The sequence below is a fragment of the Syngnathus typhle genome, linkage group LG1 (genome assembly GCF_033458585.1).
Source record: "Syngnathus typhle isolate RoL2023-S1 ecotype Sweden linkage group LG1, RoL_Styp_1.0, whole genome shotgun sequence".
Lineage (NCBI taxonomy): Eukaryota > Metazoa > Chordata > Actinopteri > Syngnathiformes > Syngnathidae > Syngnathus > Syngnathus typhle.
Genome location: NC_083738.1, coordinates 27,294,333 through 27,317,186, shown reverse-complemented (window position 1 = coordinate 27,317,186; position 22,854 = coordinate 27,294,333). Strand labels below are relative to the sequence as shown.

Sequence of the window (22,854 nt, the reverse complement as noted above, 5' to 3'; positions counted from 1 at the left end):
ATAATAACAAGAAGCGTCTACTTAGTGTACGGCCTGCTGTTGTGCGGAGAAGATTCGTCTTTCTTGTGCCCCGCAGCCATAATGTGTGCAAAGCGGTGACTTTTTAATCAGAGGGCTCAGCAGAAACGCTGTAATGGTCAAACGGGAGCGTTTAATTTGCTGCACGGGGCCTCTAAAGCGTCAATAATGACCACTGGTGCGATTCTGCGATTAATTGTGCGTCTCCTGTTACAATCTTTCCCGGCCAGTCGGCCGGCTCAGCGCTTGCACTTTTGCTTCCCTCCGCAGTGCCCATCACCCACGGTGCGGCGGTCAACTTCTCCATGGCGGACATGCCCGGGCAACCCTACTACCACGACCTCAACTCCGGCGTGGGGATGCACCGCTCCCTGTCCTCCCCTCCCGGCAGGTCAGCAAGCTCGCGACTCGAGCGCACTCCGCAAAGCCCCTATCTCGCCGAGCGGCAAAGGTTTGCTCCTGTTAGCCAACCTGGCCAATCTTTTTCTTTCAAGCCTGTTCTGCAGACAATCGCAAAACGGTCGCCGGCAAATTTGGAGCATGTGGAAAAGCCCCCCGACCCGTTTGCGACCAGCTTGTGAATGTCTGCGGGAACAAAGTAAATACGTGTTGCTAACGCCTGCCGTCTTGTGACACAGCAAAAGGCCCAAAACCGTCAACCTGGAGGAGAACATGGACACCAGCCCGACCGGACCCGACTTCTACTCGTCGCCCAGCTCGCCGGCCAGCGGTCGGGCAAACTGGCACGACCGAGACGGAGGTGATTTGCGCGGGCGAATTTGAATCGATCGTAGCCGTTCCTCGAGAAGCGGCTTTCCGAACACGTCTGCTCTTGCGGGAGCGGGAACCCGTCGCTGGGATGGCCCGTGGGCCCGTGTGAAGGACCGCCTATCTCGCTAGCTCGCTCGCACACCTGTTGCCCGCCTTACAGGAAAGGCCGGATTCGGCCGGGCAGAGTATCCTACGCCGGAACAAAATGTTCCAGCTGTACTTCACGACACACTATTTAGCGTGTGTCCGGACTTGAGCAATGAAAACTCCGTTGAGGGAAAACGTTGAACTGACAGTTCCGAATGGCGGCAGGGTCGCGTGTGCAACTCGCTCAAAAACATTTGCTGGTTCGTTTGACTCCTCCCACTCCTCCCGCTCACTGTTGCCTTTTAAGAAAATCCCGCTAGTATGCAGGAAACTTGGAATACACAAGACAAGCCACAAGTGGGACCCCAACCACAAGGCCGGTGCGGGCGGCCGCATGAAATTTCATCCCCTCCCTCGGCGCCGAGCCTCAGCGCGCCGTTCTGGACGCGGAGGAAAGCAAAGGCTCCCAAGACGGTCATTAGCAAGCCGAGCAAACGGGTGACGCAATGGCGGAAGGCAACATGCGTGTCCGTGTTGGGTCTTGTCATGAATGCAGAGCAAAATGGCCGCCTTCCTGTCCACGAGAGTTTCTCGTGTGAGTGGCTTGTCTATCCAAATATGTGCGGATTAAATTTCCCATAGTTCTTTTTTGTGACCTTATGTCACATGTCTGCCCAATTTTGATTGGTGGAATAAACTCTCCAGGCCCTATTTTCATTTTTCCCACAAAATGGCTGCCGCAATGACTCCCCCATCCAACCGCTGAGTGTAGAAGATATCCAAAAGTTGGAAGGAGCTCTGTAAATGTCGTACGCGCATGCGCGTGCCTTTGGATTCTCGTAATTAATTGTGCATTTCCCAAAGCGCTGCGCTCACCCCTCTGAAGGATTTCATTAGGTGCAGAGAGGAAAAAGCTTCAAGCTCCACGGAAACGTGAAGCCTTTATCCTCTCACAACCTCTTAGTGGGAATCCCCCCCCCAACACACACGCAAATTCCAGCAACCTTTTTTCTTTGGTAACTAGGTTTGTTCCTGTTACGGGCAGATTCTTCCCTCTTGTGGGCAAAGAGAGTCGCAAAGACGTGATTTGTGAAAGGAGGGAAAAGGTTTTCGGTGACAAGAAGTCAAGGAATGGCCCGGAAGACAAAAGCCGTCGGGGGCGGCAGGTCTGATCACACAAAATGGAAAGTTGTGACCAGAGCGCTAACTAATTTCATGTCTGATGAAAAGATGGTTTATCCACGGCGGATTACGGAAGTTGTCCGAGCAGATGTTGGCCAGCGAGATTGTATTCATCACGCCTTGGATGGCTCCGATCTAATCTGACGTCATCAGAGGAGAATTTCGGGTTCCATTTCTCCGCACTACTTTTTTGTTATTTTTTTGTTTTTTGCACGCATGTGAACAATTTCAACAAAGTCAGCTTTTCCACCTGCCCCTCCGAGGACGCTAATCCACGCAAATCCCATTCTTATGACAGCGGAGACGTGTTTCGATCCATTCTTGGCAGGCAAAAGCCCCCCCCCCCCTTTTTTTTTTTTTTTTAAATCTTCCCAAACATGTCGCGAACGACAACTGTTTGCTTTGAGGTTGATGACGAATTCAACTTGCTCAGCGTGTACGTGCGTGTGTCTTCTGATATCCAGCAGACATGTCGTCCCCCACCATGAAGAAGCCGGAGAAGGCCATGTTCAGCCCCACCTCCCCGCAAGACTCCTCGCCGCGAATCAGCACTTTTCCTCAGCCTCACCACCCGGGCCTGACGGGCGTGGGACACAGTGGTGAGTTCCCTCCTCGTCGTCGTCTGCGGGCGGATCACTGAAGCCCTCCGCCCCTCCCCCGGCAGTTATTTCCACGAGGAGCCCCCCGCCGCACTCGCCGCTGCAGTTCTCCGCCTCGGCCATCCTGCCGCCCGCGCCGTCGTCCTACTTCCCGCACACCACCATCCGCTACCCGCCCCACCTCAACCCGGCCGACCCGCTCAAGAGCTACGTGCCATCGTACGACCCGTCCAGCCCGCAGAGCAGCCAGGTGGGTGACCCAATTTCGAAGGGGTCTTCTCGTTTTTGTTGACATTCTCAGAGGGACGTTGTTTTAGGTACAGTACATTCAGTATTTCAACATTTCATTTTTTCGGGGCAGTTTAACGTGCTATTTAAAGAAAAAAACATTTTCAATCTAATTTAATGGGGGATTCTACTGATCTGTGGGCTGGCCCCTCTGACACGTGACTAACGAGGCTCCACAGAACCCCTATCACCTTTGGGCCCAGTTTGGACACAAAGAGGCCATCTCACTTGATTTGCCTCCCGAGCCGGACACCGACGCCATGTTCGCCGAGTCTCCTCTCTTCTGCCTCCCTTGCGGAAGGAAGCCTGCTGACCGTTTTTATCAAGCGCTTCCGTCAGTGCTAACGGCTGCGCTAATTTCCAAAATGCCCCAAAGGTTTACAAGAAGGTTGAAGGAAACAAACGGTGTTGTATCTGAAGCACAAGCGTCCCGTGTGACATTGATGTGAGCTTTGCATCGGAAACAATGGCTCCGTCTCAAGAGTGCCGTGGAGGCGGCTCCTTTAAGGGGCTTCTTTGTTTTTTTTTTTTTGGGGTGTCTGTGACTCCAGAGCAAAACCACGGGGAATGATAAAGGTTGTAAATGTTTGCCGTTGCCGAGGCCCGGCTCTTGTGCGGAATTAACTGGCCCGCTGCCGGTCGGGGGGCGAGCAAGGAGCGGGGGGGGGGGGACAAATAACACAGCGCTTATAAGCCCATGGAGCGGTGCCAGAATGTTTTTATGCTCGCTTTAACGCAGATTATATTACACTCTAATTAAACATTCTATTCACATTGAAGGGAACACAATTCTTTTCCAGAAAGGCCTGTTTGAGTTTTGAACTCGGGGCGGTCCCGAAATGAAGGGCCCAGACAGTCTCCAGCCGTCTAAAAGAGCGGCCCCCTTCCTTTCTTGCTGCTTTTCTTTCTTTCGACATAGTGGCTCCGTGCCGGCGCATTCACGCCATTGTGAGCCACGGCCAGGCCCGTCTTTTCACGCCCCGGATCCCGGCGAATTCCATTTATGAGCACTATTAAAATCATTGTGTAAAATCATGTCGGAAATCCATCCTCATTGACTGAGCGTCGCCCTCCAGAGTCACAGTCATAATAGTGACCACTCCAATCTGTCCTTTATTGAGATTAGCAGCAAAAGCATCCCTCCTTTCACGCAATGGTAGAAGTACAAAAAAAAAATCAGGAAAATAAAGCAGCGACGAGTGGGCCTGAACGCACCCCCCTTTCTTTGGGAAAAATTCCGTCGTCGGAGTAAACCGTGCCTTTCTTGGCCCCGCCCCCTTTTTTTTTTCTTGCTTCAGACAACACTGGTCAGTTATCTCTTCAGTTTGGGGCACAGGCACTTGACATTTTGTTGTGATAGTCATGGCCACCTAATTTTGAGGCAATTATCCCCCCCCCCCCCCCCCCCAGGGGGCACTACTGAGCAAATTTGCGATTACATAGTGAAAAAATGTCCGTCTGTCTGAAATCCGCTTTTGTCACTTTTTGCCTCGTAGCCTAACAGCAGCGGCCAGGTGGTGGGCAAAGTCCCGGGCCACTTCACGCCGGTCCTGGCTCCCTCCCCGCACCACGGCGCCGTGCGACCCGTCTCGCTGTCCATGCCCGACACCAAGCCCATCACTACGTCAACCGAAGGTGAGTTCCACTCCGAGGAAGGCAAAAGGCTTCGTAAGCATTTTTATAGTACGCTGGCTTGTAAAAATGGCGGCTGAGTGTGTGCCCCCGCCCCGTCGGCCTTTCTCCGTGCAGACATGGATTGCTCTCTTCTCTGCTTTAGTGTTATAAAACATTGAAGGGGGATTTACGTCACGCTTGCAGGTTTATTAGCCACTAATTAAAGTGGGCCCAAAATGTGACCTTGCGGTGCTCCACTTGTCACAATTGGACGCTTGCCACGCTGATGAGCGAGGCTGAATTTATGGAGCACTTGCAATCAGCCGTGACGCGCTGCTCTGTCACGCAGGCTACTCGGCTCCCGGCACCCCGACGGCTAACCGATTCGTCGGCCTGAGCCCGCGAGATCCCGCCTTTCTGCACCAGCAACAGGTAACCACCTTCCTCCATTTTCATGCCCCCCCCCCCTCCCAACACCGCACATCAGACACATTCTTTTTTTTCCCTCTCTCTTCAAATTCTTCAAAACATTCCCTAATAGCTGCGGCACCACGAAACGTCCCAATCATATTTTTGAAGTATATTTTTGAACTACTTTGTGACTTGATGCTCTTTTTTTTTTTTTGCTGATATGGAACTTAATTAGAAAAGCCGAGTCCAAATGTGAAAAATATAGCTTAGCTTAATTCTGAGGCTGTGGATGCTTCCGTACATATTATTTTTTTTTGGTCAATTTCGTTCCTTTTTTACCAATTTGCCAAAATTGTGTGTACAAACGGAATCAACTGTAGCCTAAAATCGTGACTACTTTCCAAATGCCCGTTTGTGGCTATCGAAGGAAAAAAGTTCCATTTCGAGATGGAATTTTTTTGGGCGTTGCAAAATCTTGCACTGTGTTCAGTTATCAATTTCAGGGGAAGTTTGTTGTCCCTGCTGTTTCTCAAGAAAAGTGAGGTGTGTCCAGGAGTGTGTGTGCGTGCGTGCGTGCGTGCGTGCGTGCGTGCGTGCGTGCGTGCGTGCGTGTGTGTAAGTTTTGAAAAAGACAGACTAGAGAGAGTGTGTTCTCCCCCTCCCCAACTTTTTTAAGTGCTGGTTTGAGGCCAAGTCTTTTCCGACCACAACTAATTGAATACATCTGTACGCATAACCTACTACACTCCCTCATCCCCCCTTTTTTTTTTTTGTTCAGCAATACTGCTAAAGCCCCATTTGGCCTTTACATGCTCACCTCTTGTTCTTTCTTTTCAAAAACAGATTCAGAGGAGGCCAGAATTTTTTCATACTAGTTTGATACAGATTTTCATTACCGTTAAAATAAATGAGTGGCCTCGGGATCTAGTCGTGAAATGAAATGCTGTCGATTGTGGAGGCGCGGAAAGTGGTTGCTTCTGTGTGTTGCACTTGTTTTGTTCCCCTCATTTGAACTTGCTTTGGTGCTTTTATTATTATTATTATTATTATTATTAGTATTATTATTAATAATAATAATAATAATGATAATAATATTATCATTAGTATTATTATATAATATATGATATAACATATATTTTATATTATAATATAAAGTATGTATAATATAATATATTGTGAATAATAATAATATTCATAATATTAACAATAATAATTATATATATTACCACAATTAACACAAATGTATTCGACCACTCCTGAGACATGCCAAGCGTCATCAAGTACTTGAACGCTTTCTCCATGTGTATGTGCATATATCCCTCTATAGGCGTGCATCTCTCCAAAAAAAAGAGTGCCGTACGATTCTTGAACAGCACTTAAAGTGGGACCATTCGGATCGATTCCGTCTGTGCACTTTTAAAACCAAAATGATTTCCGGCTTTGAAGCGCCGTTTGTTACCCCTCCACTGACTTGACATTTGAGTCCGAAAAACGTCATTGCAAAGGCAGGCCTGTCAAAATGATGATTTTGCTGACAGAGCGTCCACGTGTGTTCCTTTCTCTCAACACGTGCGAGCGATACTTTTGGAGGCAGCACATGTGCTGGCGCAGGATTTGAAAGAGACGGTTCCCGGGTTATCTATTGCGCAATCCGAAGCCACAAGGACAAATCGATAAAAACAGAATGAAAGATGTGCTCATTTAGTGGCGCTGCTGGAAGAATGGCAAGGGAGGGAGGGAGGGTGGAAAACATCCATCCATCCATCCACTCGGCCCTCCCGCACACCTGCTCGGCATCTCTGGCCTTGCTTAACCCCTCCGGGGAATGCCACCACGCTGCCCTGCCTTCCGCTGGGAGAGATCCCTGATCACATGCCATTTGGTATTATCTAAGGAAGGATCCTAATCCGCAATCCACCCCCCACCTCCCCCCCTCCCTCCCAATGCGGGCAGATGGCTAGCCCCTCGAGGAGCATCCGCCGGGCACTTTTGCCGTTGTTTGTCCCGTCCCAGACAAACCCCCGAATGCTCGCCGTGCATTTTCTTGACCGCCGATGAATATTCAGCGCTATCTGATGAAATGGCTTTTAAGAGGCCGGGCGGGAGCGCAGAGTGCCGACGGTGCACTTTTCCATCCCGCCGCTTTGCCAAATGAATGCGGGGCAAGGTTAGCTCCACGTCGGCCTCTCAGCTGGATTGCAGGCACGTGCGCCCGCATAATGTTTTCTTGTGTGGATGGATGCGAGCTTGCCTTTTAAGAAGCAAGTGTGTGTGTGCGTGTGTGTGTGTGTGTGTCTAATCCATACACAGCATGCTTGTCAACCTAACCAGGTTACGCACATACTGAATTTGAACATTGGAAGCAATAGGAGAGATGAGCAATAAAAATCGGTCATGGATTTTTGGAATATGAAGGAATTACCGAAAGTACAAAACGTTTTTGCGTTTTTTTGCCTGTCGGCATTATTCGGTCGGCTCGCAGCTTTGTGTTCTTTTGGTGAGTCCGAGAGTTTAAAAAAAAGAAAATCAGACGGGGTAAATGTGTGAAAAGGAAAAGAAAAAAAAAAAAAAGTTCCAGGATGACCCAAATGTGCGTAGCCCGCTTAAAGGTGGACCAAGTTGACTAACTCCATGTTTTGTTTTTCTGGCTTCCAGGTGATTGCATGTTTTCCCATTCATGTTTGTTTTCCCGTCTGCCCGCATGCTTTTTTTTTTTTTTTTTTTTTTTTGTTCTCTGTCCTCTGTTACTTGTGTGATCTGACGGCGCGCATTTCAATTGACAGCTGAAGAAGTGTGACTGGAGCGTGACTCCAAACGGCAGGCATTACGGCCCCAGTGCCGCTGACGACACTTTGGGGATTGCTTGGCAAAGGTAATCACTCTTTTCGCCGCTTTTCACACACTCGGCCGTGGCTTCTTTCGCGTCAGTTTGCATCAGTGGGGGGGGGGGAGCAGTCTTACTGTGAACGGTTAAAATATTTTTGGTTTCAAATTTGGAGTTTTTCAATTTTTCTTTGCCTCCATGCTGAAGTCATGCTTCTTCAACTAAATCCCCTTCCTCCCCCAACCCCCCTCCCCCCTGCACCGTTATGCCGCTGAGCATGCATGAGCTCAGGACTTGCGTCTCCCGTTTCCACTTTTCCCTGGAACCGTGTGTGTGCGCCTCCATGTGTGTGTGTGTGTGTGTGTGTGAGAGAGATCTTGTTAATTTAGCGCCAGCTGAAGGTCTTTGCAAACACACGTGCACACATGCAGAACCCCCTTCGGCGGGCCCCCTAAATAGGCCGGGGGGGGGGGGGGGAATGTCCTCACACGCCACCTTAAGCGGCCTCCTTCTTTCATGCCAGCACCTCAAATAGGTGGAAGAAGAATTCCCAAAATATCTTTTTATTGTTCATCGGACACAATTGCCGTTATGCAGACGCTTAAATGATGTTTGAGAGCAAATAAGTGGGAAATTGCAAATGAGATTAGGGAAAGAAAGGAAAAAAAAAAAGACGCACCACGGTCTCGCTGAGGTCAAATTCCATTTCAAAAATCACATCAAGATGTTTTGATAATAATTTAGTCGCATTTTTAAATTGCGCAATTCATCAGCCCATCAAAAAACAACGTGTCACGTTTTGTCCGAGCGGTTTCTATTATTTAAATGAGCAGTTTAGTGAAATGCTAAGTAACTTTTCAAAGTATGTGTCATTTGTTCATTTGATGACAAAGTGCAAAACGAATGCAACAAATATTCCAATGCCTGTCAAATAATGAATTTGAGTTTTCCCACGGGGATCAATAAAGTATCTATCTATCTATCTATCTATCTATCTATCTATCTATCTATCTATCTATCTATCTATCTATCTATCTATCTATCTATCTATCTATCTATCTATCTATCTATCTATCTATCTATCTATCTATCTATCTATCTATCTATCTATCTATCTTTCTACCTAGCTAGCTAGCTAGCTAGCTAGCTATTGGTCTCTTTTTATCTATCTATCTTTCTCTCTCTCTCTCTCTCTCTCTCTCTCTCTCTCTCTCTCTCTCTCTCTCTCTCTCTCTCTCTCTCTCTCTCTCTCTCCCCATCCTTCTATCCATCCATCCATCCATCCATCCATCCATCCATCCATAATCAACATGGCGCACATGCTGAATGATAATTCTGCCGGTTTCATTTCTGCTCAACGCTTGCGAAGATGTTTCTGTGCGAAATTGCTCGTTTCTTTTCAAGACGAGTGACCTTTTGCGCCATTTCTCGGGAACTGTGCACATCGGTTGCGAGATTGAGAAGAACATTTCGGCGACAAATAAGACGCTTCGGATGCTGTGCAGCCATGGAAGGCAGTCGTGGGAAAAAGAGTTGACAGAGGTTGTTGTGGCGTCCCACTAGAGAGCGTGAGCCGCCGCCGGCTGTCCCAACGCCCTTCAATAATCTCATTTGGCCGGCTAGTGCTTCAAAGTTGGGAAATATTGACCTCAGGGTTCCCCTTTGAGTCCCCAAACAAGCAAAGTTGATATGGTCCTCCACCATGTTTGGTGACCTGAGATGGAAGAGGCCTAAAGAACAGCGGCGAAGCGGGGCGGGGTCGCTCTTGGCCGTTCTGTGCCTTCTTTGTTGAGCAAGGTAGGAAAAACTTCAGCCCCCCTCGCAACGCCGCCGCTGCCCCCGTTTCCTGCCTGATGATTTTTGGCAGAAGGACAAGCAGGTAGGGGGGAAGTCAAAGAGAATGTCAGGAACACAAGTGTAGAAGAGGAGGATGAGCCCCATTTTTTTTTTCGAGCCGGGGGTCGTTTTTAAGGGAACGCGGCCATGTCCTCCGTGACGCCCGCCGCTTCCTCAAAGTCCTTCTTCTTCATTTCCAGACCCACATGTGGAACACTCTGAAAACGGATGCTTAAATTTCAGAGTTTTTTTTTTGGGGGGGGGTTAGTGCGTCTGTAATTTACCGTAATTTTCGGACTTTAAATCGCGGTTTTTTTTCACAGTTTGGGTGGGGGGGGCGACTTATACTCAGGAGCGACTTATATAGCACATTGGGCATTTTATGGCTGGTGCGATTTATACTCCGGTGCGATTTATAGTCCGAAAATTACGGTAATCTTTAATCTTTTTAATCTTAATGCGGTTCTGGGTTCAAATCTCCTCCATTTGAAGATGATGCAGATGAAATGATTTGGTTCGCAAAATGTCGAGCCGTACCTGCCGGACGCTCGTTTGTTTTTGGGACTAAACACATTCAATGCACACACTTAAAAATCCAAATTGGTTGAGGCAGAGGTGATCCAGCTCATACAGAAGAGCTGAGATGAGAGCCCACTGTGAGGGGAGGGCTAATTATCGGACATGTACGTAACGCGGGGGCCCTCGAGAACAACGCGCCACTTGTTCCCGCTGGCGTTTTCAGTTAGCACCGTTGCAACAATCCCAGTGTTGTTTTGCCGTTAGCGTGATATGAATAGGGATGGGGCGGCGGCTTTGTGGAGGGACCTCCGCCAACACACACACACGAAGCCCCGGTCCTTCCCACAAGGGCCACGAGCTCTCGCGCAACATCTTGGACTGCATCCGAGGCCTAAAAATCTGTTTCCATATTTTTGGAAAAGCATTTTGAGAAGAGGCGTTGTTATTTTGTAAACTTTTCCTTTTGCTTTCTTATTATACAATATTCATAAAACCAATCACAACGTGTGTGAGAAACGCGACTCGGGCGACGATGCGCTTTGCGTAAAGTCCGGAAGTATCTGCCAACTGAGTGGCCGACTTTTTGAAAACAATAATACTCATCCTTCTTTCTCGTCCGACAGTCCTGGTACCTGGGCGAGCTTAGTTCCATTCCAAGTGCCGAACGGGACGCCGATTCTGCCAACAAATGTCCACCAGAACTACAGCATAAGCATCATTGGTGAGCCGCTGGTGCCCGCCGAGACCGGGAACTGAGGCTGGAGCGCTGCTTCGGAGGAGGTGTGCTTTTGGCTTTGGGCTTTTTTTTTTGCCGGGGGGGGGGCTGAAACCAGCAAATGCAGCAGCAGCTGTACAATCTTAACACTCTTCCCAAACGACCCCCTCGCCCGCTTTTGCCTGGGCCGTGATGGATGCTGAAGGAAGGAAAGAAGCTTCAGGTGCCCCCCCCCTCCTTCCCCCCCCCCCCTCCTACACTCACATCACACACACACACACACACATACAGTATACACGCACCAGCCAGTTGTTGTTTGCAGAACTTTGCGATGCATTCAAATACTGTGATGTACAGATGCCTTAATGTTCTACTGCATGACACTCAAAACGTGTGCTTGGGATGACAAAACAAAACTTTCAGAGTGCTTCGTGGTGGAGCCGGGAGAGAAGCAAAGTGTCCATTTGTTCTTTTTCTTCCAACCGTGACGAGCGTTAACTACTTGAGATTGGAGCCCTCGCTAAAAAAGAAAAAACAAAACAAAAAAAAAAAGATGTTTGAGCCCTTTCAAAAAGGAAGAGCGATTTCCATGGAGGCAAGTGCAATTGAATTTTTTTTTTGAAGGGAAGTTATCAGTCTGTCCGCCCTCAGACTCTAAAGGAAAGGGGGAGAAACATGCGACGGTTGTAGGAGCAAAATGTTGCTTTTTTTTTTCTTTTCTTTCACAATTTGAGTTCAGTCCCATGCAATCCCAGCAGCAACACCAGCACTTGTTTTTTTTTTTTTTTTAATTCCGTGCCCCTCCCCAATTGTACAGGGACACATTGCATTGTTTAGCCTTTTCTTATTTATATCTTGGAAAAGGGGAGACGAGCCCTTAGAGAATGAAATGAACACATATACTGTGTTTACAAAACAAACAAAAAAAAAAACACACATTTTGGACGGTTGGCTTTGAAAGCGAATGTTTACAAGAGGAAGAAACCCGTACATTGACGGAAAAGTCCGGAGAAATTGTCAATCAGTCAGGCGGTGGCAAAAAAAAAGAAAAAAGTGGCGCTGACGGCCATCTTCACTTCATTTGCACGACGATACGTGACGTCCACATGACGTGCCTTTTTGCATATCTCCCCATACACACGCACACACACACACATTTTGCTCTTTCATCATGGTAGGAACACACAGAGTTGACATTTGAACGATTTTGTACTTACGTTTTTTTTTCCCCGTTCCACCGCATAACCCGGCTGTGTATAGTCACGTTTGTAATCGCTTTGGGTTGTTGTTGTTATTTTTTTTTTTTTTTTAAATGTTTTTCATCCCTCCAGTATTCCCCCAACGGCTTTTCTAATAACCTATCATCTTTCTCTCCCCTTTCGGCGCTCATTGTCCTTGAATTGAGAATGATGACAATTATGCAATACCAAGTTTTGCCTATGTAGGTAGTGCTTATAGACGACGTCAAATATTAGAGGCTAGTTTGGAGATAGACGCTATTGTAATGCATTTATTTTCTTGATCTACTTGTTGATGTTGTTGTTGTTGTGGGTCGTTTGGCCATTCTTTTTTTTGGGGTGGGGGGGGGGCTGCTGTCTATGCAGTGTACGACAAGCTCTTCTCTTCTAGCTTAGCTTCAGAACATTTTGATTCCTTCACGTCACGCACGTCCGTGCTGTTCCTTCAGCTGCAAAGTCAGTCACTTGTCATTTTTCTATTCGCTTCCGGAGAGACAACTCGACTTGAGGCCAGGACAATCACACTAAGACATCACACACACACACACACACACTGGTCATTTGGATGCAATTCCCGAGTAGATGCCTTAGCGGTGGCGAGCCGCGGCCATGCCACCTGCGCAACAATCACTCACAGCGACCAATCCTGGCGAGGGCCCGTCTCGATGGGTGTCCGTCGACTGTACAGACGTACGTCGTCCGTGCACGACCTGCGCCGGGAAAGCAATTCCACTTCCGAGAAATGACGATTAATCACACTTGTGACAGTTTGTCCGCTTGATGAAAATCTGGACAAAGTTCCGGCTGTGTCGTTGATGCGCAAGTTTTGCCTTCATTTGGTGCTTTCATTCATGTTTGGTAACAAATGAAAAAAATCTAGGTCGGCATTTTTAGGATATTTCTGTCGGTGGTGTGAATGATTTTTTTTTTTTTCTCCAGTGGGAAATATGTGCCTTGGCTCAATCAAATTTGGGAAACACTGCTCACCGACATTTGGCCATCCTCCTCCTCCCGTCGAAGAAACATTTGGCACTTAAATAGCATCTGGGCAATCCCTCCTCGGTGTTTCCCAGCCAAATCTTTCGGGCCTTACGGGGCCCAAGTCAATCAGCGCAACGCCCGTTGACACCTTTTTGCACTCCTCCCCCTCCCAACTGCGAAAGCAGGACGACAAATCCTCAAGTCGAGCTGCATCTCCCCGACTTTTTTTTTTCTTTCTCCCAGTGACGGTCGTTTGTGTGTTTGTGTGTGCGAGTGAAGATGATGGTCTTCCTATAGACAAAAAAAGTTTGTACACTGTAATCCTTCCTGACAGTTGAACGCCCTTATTTGTAAATCTTCCAATCAGGGCGTAAAAAAATGTGTCAATTCCATTTTTGGAAAGGAAAAAAAATATCCCAGCCTGATTTGGAGTTAGAACTCCCTGGATGAATCCAATGTCAAGTATTGATGTCTTAGTGTCTGTAGTTTAACGTAAGGGGGTTCTGATCGTATAGACCACAGGTGTCAAACTCAAGGCCCGGGGGCCAGATACAGCCCGCCACATGATTTTGTGACAAATTGTGCATAATATTCGTGTGTCATGACTAGAATTGCAAATTGTCTGCGCTTTTAAAAATCTCTTTTTTTTTTTTTTTAAATATTTGACCAGTTTTGACTCGTCTGATTTGAAAACGAGTTATTTGTCAGTTTGTTTTAGAGCTTATACTGTATATAATACGAGGTGCTCATACATTTATTTGGGTTGACAGTCATAAAGGAACTATGAGTACAATGCGGCCCGCGAAAAAAAATTGTTTGACACCCCTGGTATAGACGATGAGCCCCTGACTCTTGCCGAGTTACTGACCCCCCCCTCCCAATAAAAAAAAAAAAACCATGAAATAAATGCCACGTGGTGGCGATAAAGCAACTTCAACTAACTTCCTTGGCACCAAGAGAGTGGCAAAGCACTCTTTTGGTCCAAATGAAACTCCTCAACTGATACGAACATAGTTCCTTGGTACTATAATGCCACAAGATGGCGGCAAAGCCCTATCTTTGACGAAGCGAAGCTCCTCAATTTCATGGCAACAGTTGTAAACTGTGAATACGAGCTGGGGTTCACTGTATCAAACGACAATGAAGTTTTTCTCGAATGACGATTTTTTTTTTTTCAACTTGCTTAATGCTGGTCGATCTTTCAGTGTAAGAATTGTTCATTCCTGTGGGTGTGATGTGTTTCTTTTATCATGGGGGGAAAAAAGGGTGCGATTTCTTATCCGACCAGACGGCGGCGTGGGTGTGTTACCAGCTCCCCCCCCCCACCCCCACAAGATTGTACGAAAAGCAGGGTAAAAAGTAAATCAAACGTCCTACTATCAAATAGTTGCCGATGTTTTGTTTTTACGGAATCGGTGCGATTTCCCCATTGGCTCTTGACAATGTTCCTTTTTTTCCGACTCGCCGGCCCGCCGCCGCCGCCTGCCCCTCCTCTTTCCCGTGATGCACTTTTTTTGCGAGAGTGAAAGCATGACCGCAAGGTAGCGTCCTTTCCGGTTCTTTGGAGTTGCCGGGCAGGGTCTGAATGTTGATCAGTGTTCAGTGGCAACCTTTCAAGTATTAACACGTTGGCCGCCGTAACTTTTTTTTTTTTATGCAAAACACGTGCAATCGCCCTCATCCAACTTTCAAGCCACGGCAAGGGCTTGTACCTGCAGGAAGTCTTTCTCTCTCTCTCTATCTTTCTCTCTTTGCGCTCTCTCATCAACCAGCATTTTCTTTTTACCGCCAAATCAAGACGAGCAATGCAGTGCCTGTTCCAGCTGTGCGACTTGTACATACATGTAAAATGTGACATTGATTTTCTTTTTTGGGCGGAGCTTCTTCATGTCCAAGCATGTCAGCGCACATGAAGCTTGCTTTTAGTTTTGAAATGAGAACAAAGTTTTGTTTTTTTTTTTGTCATTTTGGTAGTTGTTTGGGGCATTCTTTTGAAATGCAGGGCAGGACTTGTGGCACTTTTACCCCCCTCCCCCGCCCCGCTGGCCCCGCCGGCCCCGCCCCGCCCCACTGGCCCCGCCCCCTCTTGTGCGCACGCAACAACAACAACACCAACGAGGCGTTCCGTATTCCTATGTATTGATCGTAATTTCGCTGCGAGTGTGCGCAAAAGGTCTTTGTATGTATCTGAATGTACGTTTTAGAGGACTTTTTTTTTTTTGCCCTTGTTTCATTGTAGGAACCACAAGGTGTCCGTTGTGAACTGTACAGGCCTTGATGCCTCCCTTATCTTTTTATTGATTTTTTTTTTTTTTTTTTTTGGAAGCGACGCCTTTCGGTCGGTTACATTTGGTGCAGGGGTTAAAATTGCCACAAGATTAAAAATCAGTGTAAATAAAGGCTCAACTTTTTTTCTTTTTTTTTTGTGATTGTTACTGTTATATCCAGCCTATACTGCTAGCAGCTGTTCTTACTGCAGTCAATTACTGGAAGTGGATATATTTCCTATGCAAAAACTGTTTAAACAATAAAAATGAGCTATGCTACAACAAGGAATTGTCTGCGTCGTATCTTCTGGCATGCTTTATTTTTTTTGTAATGTCATTTCAGTGCACGGATGATTTTTAAAATGAACGAAAATGAGATCAATATTCAAATAAAACGCCGTTTGTTTTGTGGACGCATTTTTCTTGTCCCTAATATTTTACGAGTTACCAACGGGCCCATTATTTAATGAGCAATTCAATTGTGATCATATGACGTCTTAGTCAAGTGTGGCCCTCTGATGCTCATCTTTGATCAAATCAAATCAGCTTCGTTCGGCCTGACGGAGATGTCGAAAATAACGCTTATAATAATTCATGGAATCATCTAAAATATCAAATTAATTACACAGCATACTCCAAGTAGATGTCTTTTTCTTTTAAATCCAAAATGCCTTTTTGAAGATGCCTTCGCTGATGACGTCTCCCGCTAATCGGATTTCATGGCTTCTCCGAATTGCGTCTGGTTTTCCCCTGAGAGCGGGCGTGGTTTTACTTTGCTAATCTAGCGTAATGCGTCAATGCCGCATAGCTGGCTGAGCATCTCAGGCGGCACGTTGTCTCTCGCTCGCTCTCTCTCTCGGTCAGGTGGCTTGAGGTGAAGTCCATGTGGGTCACGGTGTCAAGTTGAGCCAGCTCTGATCTCGTAAGCCTTCTTAATGGGATGAAGGCGGCAAAAGTCCGTCTAAAGCGCCAATTAAGGCTCATTACGCCATGGCCTGGGATGCACCGACGGCTCGCCCCGACGGGCCTCCGATGGCGATATCGAGCGACCCCAACTTGACTGGCGCTCGTTCGGCATCTGGCTTCAATAGGACTCGGCGAAAGTCTTGGCACCCGCTTGTCTCCGCCATATTTTCCCCCCCTTCTTCATCGAGGACTGCTGCTGTCAGTGAGTTAAGGAGGCCAAATAGATGATGATTTGCTCCTATTATGTTTCGCAAAGAGGATTTGTTGATTGCCTTTGTGCCCCTCCCCCTTCCTTCTCTCCCCATATGGATCCACACAAGGGTGTGTGTGCGTGTGTGTTTCGTGCACACTACTTTCACACGCAGCGGTAAGTGCAGAAGTTGGACTGGACCCGCGCCAGTGCCGAAACACAAAGAACTGCGCCAGCTGCTTTTTGTGTATCTTGTTGAAAATGTATGTCGAGTAGTTAAGAGGTCCCGAAACTCCGTTGCCAGCTTCGCGGTCCACATGAAATGAGCTGGGCGTTAGAATTGAACGCAAGAACAGAAAGTCAGCCATTTTGGTTCGAAGCAACCACTTTGGGTCCACTTTGCCACGGAAATCGGGCCTCAGAGAAAACGAGCACTTTCTCCAGTCGTGCTCAAATTGGACACACCGAAAAGGAACAGGAAGTCGGCCATTTTGGTCTGAAGCAAAATGGCCGAATCCCAAGAAGAAGAGGCTTGGGAAGTTTGTGAGGGTTGGGGAATCCCTTTCAGCGATCAGTCCCAAGGAGCCATGCCCTGTGATTGAACCGTTTTGCTTGAAAGCAGCCATTTTGGGTGAGTTCCAGGCTGCCACTTTGAACTCCTTGACAAGACATTTGTTGGCATTTTGCACACTCGGCCCGCCGTTGATGAAAGCAAAAAGACACAACAAGCTCTTTTGCAACTCAAGAGGTGCCGAGGGGGGAAAAGGCCTTAAATGGTCTTCTCACCGCCGTGTATTCCCACACGCATTTGCATACATTTCATAGTCTTAAATCGCAGATTGGGACGGGAGCGTTATTAGTCCGCGTTGAGGTGGCGCTACCAGCCCGCCGCCGCACTGAGGCTCCTTGTTATCGCGCTGAAAGCACGAGCCGGGTCTTAAGATCGTGGGATTTGTTCCCATATTAAAAGCCACGGGATGGGCTGGAAAAAAAGAAACAGGTGTTGGCTGTTTGTGCGGCCGTCCGTAGGTTGCAAAAAAACACGCTGTTCATCTGTTGTGTGTGTGTGTGTGTGTGTACATGTGACAGAGGGGCTTCGCGAGGGAAGGGGGGCTTTATTGAAAAGTGCGCCTCTCCTCCCCTGTTCAACATGCTGGATTAGCACCAGCAGTTTCCCATGGAGCAGCCCCCCCCCCCACACACACACACACACAACGCCCCCCCCCCTGCCCCCACAACACCCCCCTGGACATTTGCATAAGGCGCAGACAGGCAGAGATGTGACAAACAATCGTGGCACACACACACACACACACGAGTGGCCGCCCGAGAGTAGCTCCTCCAAAAGGGCCACCTTACGACATCTTTTACCGGAGCTCTACAGCTCGGCTCTCTGCGCCGCCGTCCGGCCGCCAAGTTCCCATCAGGCGGCTGATTTATGGCGCTGGATGCATTCCTCAGGCCGCCCCAGCTGAAATATGAGCCGAGATGCCGAGAGGATATTCGTTCTGCGGCTGGCGCAGCCTCGCCTCGCCTTGCTCTCACACGAGAACGCTCAACGCGGCCGTTATTCTGTCGACGGCCTTCCCTGGGCTTCCAAAATGGCTGCTTGGAGCAAAGTAAAATGGCTGATTCATTTTGGGATTAGATCCTGGGATGATATCTTGACATTTTTCATGGCCTACCCAATGCATCCTTAAGACTTTATGTGACCTGTAAAGACTTTCCCGTTACCCGGTGAAACTGGTGATAAAGAAGTTTTTTTTTTTTTAAACGAAATGGCCGACTTTTGGGCTATGACAGACAGGTCCGCCCAATTTTGCCAGCAGTTTGGTCAAGTTTATTGGAAAATACAAAACAATCCCATTGCTTGTCATCAAACGCTCAGTAAAATGAGTGAGATCCTTTTAAATAAACAAGTGAGTCGATTCAAGTAAATACGACAACATGTATTTTATCATCTTATTTTGATGTTGTTTGTATTTCATTTTGCTCATGCCTGTAAGTTGAAAACATTCTTCTACTGGCAGTGTTAATCTACCAATCAGAAATTTGTAGGCGGAGTCAAACCCCTCATACTAAACCTTCTCTAGCCACCATGAGGTTGAGAAAGTGAGTGACAAGCTCATTGACCTCAGGTAAGTTTGCTCATTGACCTCAGGTAAGTTTTCTCTTATTTCTCATCTTTTCATAATGTTTGTGTCCCCCCCCCCTTTTACTCATGTCATCACAAAAAGACGCATTATTGAAGTATTTCTCTTGACAGTATATCGACGCTCATTACCGTTAGCAGTTAGCATAGTAGCCAACACAGCTGGCGAAAACAAACATTTATTCATTTGCAACATTTCACTGTAATTACAGTAACGTGGAATGAGTATTCAAAGTCACCCAATGTCTTTTTAAAGGATTTACTGTAGCTAGTCTTTTCAAAATGCTGCTTTAGTATCTGTAACAGGGTCGAACCAAACAGCAAAATTCAACGATACCACAAAATGTCATCAAACGTTGCCCCGGTGGAGCCCAGCCTGTTTTTCTTGGAATTCACAAAAAGAAGTAGTCCGTCTTCCTGGAGGGAGCGCGTGAAATGTCTTGTCATTGTGGAATGACCTGCGTGTTTGCTTGAAATAGCTTGAGGTAGATGTGTGAAGGAGATGTTGGGGCACAATTTATCGCAATGGCACATGTCGGCTGAAACATCGCGTTGGTGCCATCTTTTCGTGGAATACTGCATGTGTGTGTTCTTTGCAGTGTTGACACCCAGCTGATGTTTGAGCAAGCAATTCGGCAACCCCCGACATGAAGGCCTTTTTTGTGCCTGGGCTCTCCTACGCTTCGGGTTGCCGGGCGGAGGGAGAGTCCGGCGGCCTCGGAGCGGGCGGCGCCTTTTAGGCCCCCGGGAGGTGGGTGGGAGGGCTGCCGCTTTATTGGCGTGCTGATTTTAAAATAGCCACGCAGTCAGATAGATTGCTCAAAAAAATATATATATATCGATGAATGAATTAAAAATAATAAATGTTCAGATAAATTGAAATATAAATGAATACATAAAAATGATACATTTTCAGATGAATAAATAAATAAATAAATAAATAAATAAATAAGATGCTAATACATCGTGTTTAAAAATAATAATAATAAAAGCACATTTAAACACTTCATTCTTTCAGGTTGCACAAGTTTTGTTGTCAGATAGATTGCACCAAAAAATATATATGTATGAAGGAATTAAAAATAATAAATGTTCAGATAAATTGAAATATAAATGAATACATAAAAATGATAAATGTTCAGATGAATAAATAAATAAATAAATAGATAGATCGATAAATAAATAAATAAATCAGATGCTAATACATCGTGTTTAAAAAAATAATAATAAAAGCACATTTAAACACTTCATTCTTTCAGGTTTCCCAAGTTTTGTTGTAAAGCAGATTCATTTTCTCTCATTTTGTGCTCTGCTTCCACAGTCAACTGGGGCAGCTATATTTCCCAGCCAAAAAAATACTTGTCTGAGGAGACAAGACAATTTGGTTCAGCCAATCAGAGGACAGAAAAAAGGAAAATCTTCCCTAAACATTTTTCATAAAACTGCTGGAGATTATGTGTGCAACAGTGCAGCTAATTTAGCAAACTAGTGACTTGGAGGCCAGGCCGGGGAAGATCCACCACTTTCAAGCCACGCTTAGAAAACAATTTATAAGTAATTCAGGTGTCTTCCCGAGTCATTTCCCAGACAATTTCCGAGTGCCGAGATTCGGCGCACATCTGCAAGCGCGTCGAGCCATTTGAGGCTCGCTGCCGTGGCACTTTGGCACCTGCGTGCCATTAAAACGCTAAAGGCTCCCATAATAAGCTGCAGGTGCAGCCCTGTCATAGGCCAGAACGGGATAGGAGTGTGCGTACGTGCCTGCGTGCGTGTGAGTTTAAATTCTGTAAACCTGTGTCCGTCAAAGCCAGCCATCTGCGACACCGTCGATACGTATTGACGTCAATTAGCATGACGATTTGTTTACGCAGTTGCTGTGTTGGCATGTATGGTGCTCTCGCCCCCCCCCCCCCCCCCCTTCGCTGGCCCCGCCCCCACGTCCACCTGCCAAAGAGTGGAAGCGGCAGCCAATAAGGAGGCAATCTTCTTGCGGCAAATCTAATGAACTGATGAATGGCGCCATGTATGAAGCGTGGCAGCGTAATATGGCACGCCCACCTGCCAAAATACACGCTAGAATAATTGTTTGCGTTTTGTCACCGCTCGGCCGCCGCCTCGGAGTAGCTTCCCGCAAACGGAAGCCTTGGAAAATTTGCTGACTCAGCGCATTTTTTCCAGAGTTGCAGAAGATTGATGATCGAAATTGGCATCTTTAAAGAGTTGGGATCGTTCACCTGCGGAGCATTTGCGTGTCTGTCAAGCATTTCTACATTTCACTGGCCGCTTCTTTTCTTTGAAAATGGCCGACATGCACGTCACAATTGAGGCGACTTCTCTTCATTCCTTGTTTCTCTTACGGGAGAGCCACAGATTCTTCGCGGAACGATTGGATGGGCTCCAGCGGGAGTCCGATTCGATTCGTTCGGGCACGCCTCATGATGCAACGAAATGTGGCTTTTTGTTTAGGGTCGTATCCATAAATTCATGTCAACCCAATTATTCACTTTTGACTCTTGCCAAATGAGTGCACGAATCCCTTGGAGGTCAACGTTCAAGACGGCGTTTGCATTGGGGCGGCAGCGAGCAGGTGAAGATGGAGGCACATATGGCTGGTGCCATCAAAGAGATCAACGGTGATTTGTGGCAAACAGGATGGACCGCCCACAACCCCCCAAAACAGTGAATAAGTATAACCTTCACTTTCATGTGCCCATGGGAGTGAGCAAAACAAGAAGGGGCTTATTTTTTTTTTTTTTTTATTCCTTTCGTTGACTGGTACACTTTCCCCCATATGGCGCACGGATCTGGGATGCAAGGATGCGGCTGCTAAAAAAAAAAAAAAAAAAAAGAGAGAGACAGAAGAAAAAGGAGTCCCATATGCGCGTCTGTTTCTCTTCATTAGCTGGCGGCCGGAACAGAAGTCGCTCCTTGTCGGCTTGACTGAAACGACTGGCGATGAATCGGTTCCAACAAGGACCGGACGCCATGGAGATCTGACATTCCCTCGAGGGCCGTGCTTGAGCTGCACCGACGTTGCCTTGAAACCAGGAACAGATGATGATGATGATGACGATGATGATGAGACTTTGGGGTTCTTCTCATCCCCCAATGTGAGACCATCCGTGCCTCGGCTCTGCTTAACTTTTGGTTTGACGTGATAACAGCCAGGGGGAAGCCACTCTGACAATTTGGAGACAAGCAAAATCTTTTTTTTCCCCCGAATTTGTCCCTCTAAGTGCAACAAATGCTAACATACCAACACTGCCTTTTTTTTTTTTTTATCAAGCAAAAAGCGCAGACCCCCCTGCCCCCTCCTCAACTCCTCCTTGGGCCAAGAGGCGAGGAATAAACTGATCCCGTGTCAGACGTTCCCAGGATAGTACAGTGTAGCCAGCAGCGCTATTCAGGTTAAAGAGCATTCTGGAGCGCTTGGAAAGGGGGGGGGGGTGATGTAGCTGTGAGGAAGTGATGCCGGCGGAAGAGCGGCGGAGGGGGGGCAACCGTGCGCCCCTAGCCACCCTTCTCCGACTGCCATCTGATGTGAGCTAACATGTGAGGGCGAGCATCCATCTGTCTGCGCTATACGCTAGCAGAAGGTGCGGCTAATGAGGCTTGATTTGCCGCTGCACCTGCCTCCAATCTGGGAAGGGGGGGGGGCGGGGGGGGCGACTGTGTACGCATGTGTGTTTGCGTGCCAGGGATGGTGCGGCTCGACAGCCGCCCTTCAACCCACGGAGAGCTCCATCTCCAACCCCTCCCCCACCTCACCTCCTCCCTCAAGGTGTAATCATTGCTAAGCTGGTACGGGAACGCCTGCAGGTGGACGCGGCCTGGGAATTCATTAGGAAGTAGGTGAGACCCCGGCCTGACCCGCCTCCCGAACATCCTCGTCTTCTAAAAGCAGCGGACGGATTCCCAAAAGAAAAAACAAAAATGTGAGAACGTGTCCGTCGTTCACATTCCGAAGAAAGAAGAAAGTCAAGATTGAGAAAAGCGCTGGCGTAACAAAAAAGAAATTGAAGGGCTGTTTTTTTCGCCTTATAGGTCCCCGAGATCTCAGTCATGGTCGAGCTCAACGGCGCTTGACTTTATCGCTCTCGATTTGCCTTTTTGACTTGGCGGCAGTGGTCGGACAAGATTGTGAGTGAGCAAAGAGTCGAAATGACACGTTAGCGCAAAAGCCTTTGCCCGACATA

General features: G+C 47.4%; 1 protein-coding gene across 8 annotated transcripts in view; it reads left to right on the top strand.

The window, feature by feature from the left end:
* LOC133156750 (nuclear factor 1 B-type-like) overlaps nt 1-15,635 on the top strand; it is a 43,516-nt gene extending 27,881 nt beyond the window's left edge. For 2 of the 8 annotated variants that reach the window (XM_061282725.1, XM_061282716.1), the window contains 8 exons: nt 289-409; nt 657-778; nt 2,526-2,657; nt 2,723-2,907; nt 4,442-4,580; nt 4,909-4,991; nt 7,754-7,842; nt 10,773-15,635. In XM_061282725.1, coding sequence (XP_061138709.1) covers nt 289-409; nt 657-778; nt 2,526-2,657; nt 2,723-2,907; nt 4,442-4,580; nt 4,909-4,991; nt 7,754-7,842; nt 10,773-10,905 — 1,004 coding nt within the window. In that variant the 3' untranslated portion in view covers nt 10,906-15,635. Of the gene's footprint in view, nt 1-288; nt 470-656; nt 779-2,522; nt 2,658-2,722; nt 2,908-4,441; nt 4,581-4,908; nt 4,992-7,753; nt 7,843-10,772 lie in introns of all 8 variants that reach the window. The other 6 variants (XM_061282698.1, XM_061282683.1, XM_061282707.1 and 3 more) reach the window with 5 other exon arrangements.
* The last annotated feature ends 7,219 nt before the right edge of the window (nt 15,636-22,854 follow it).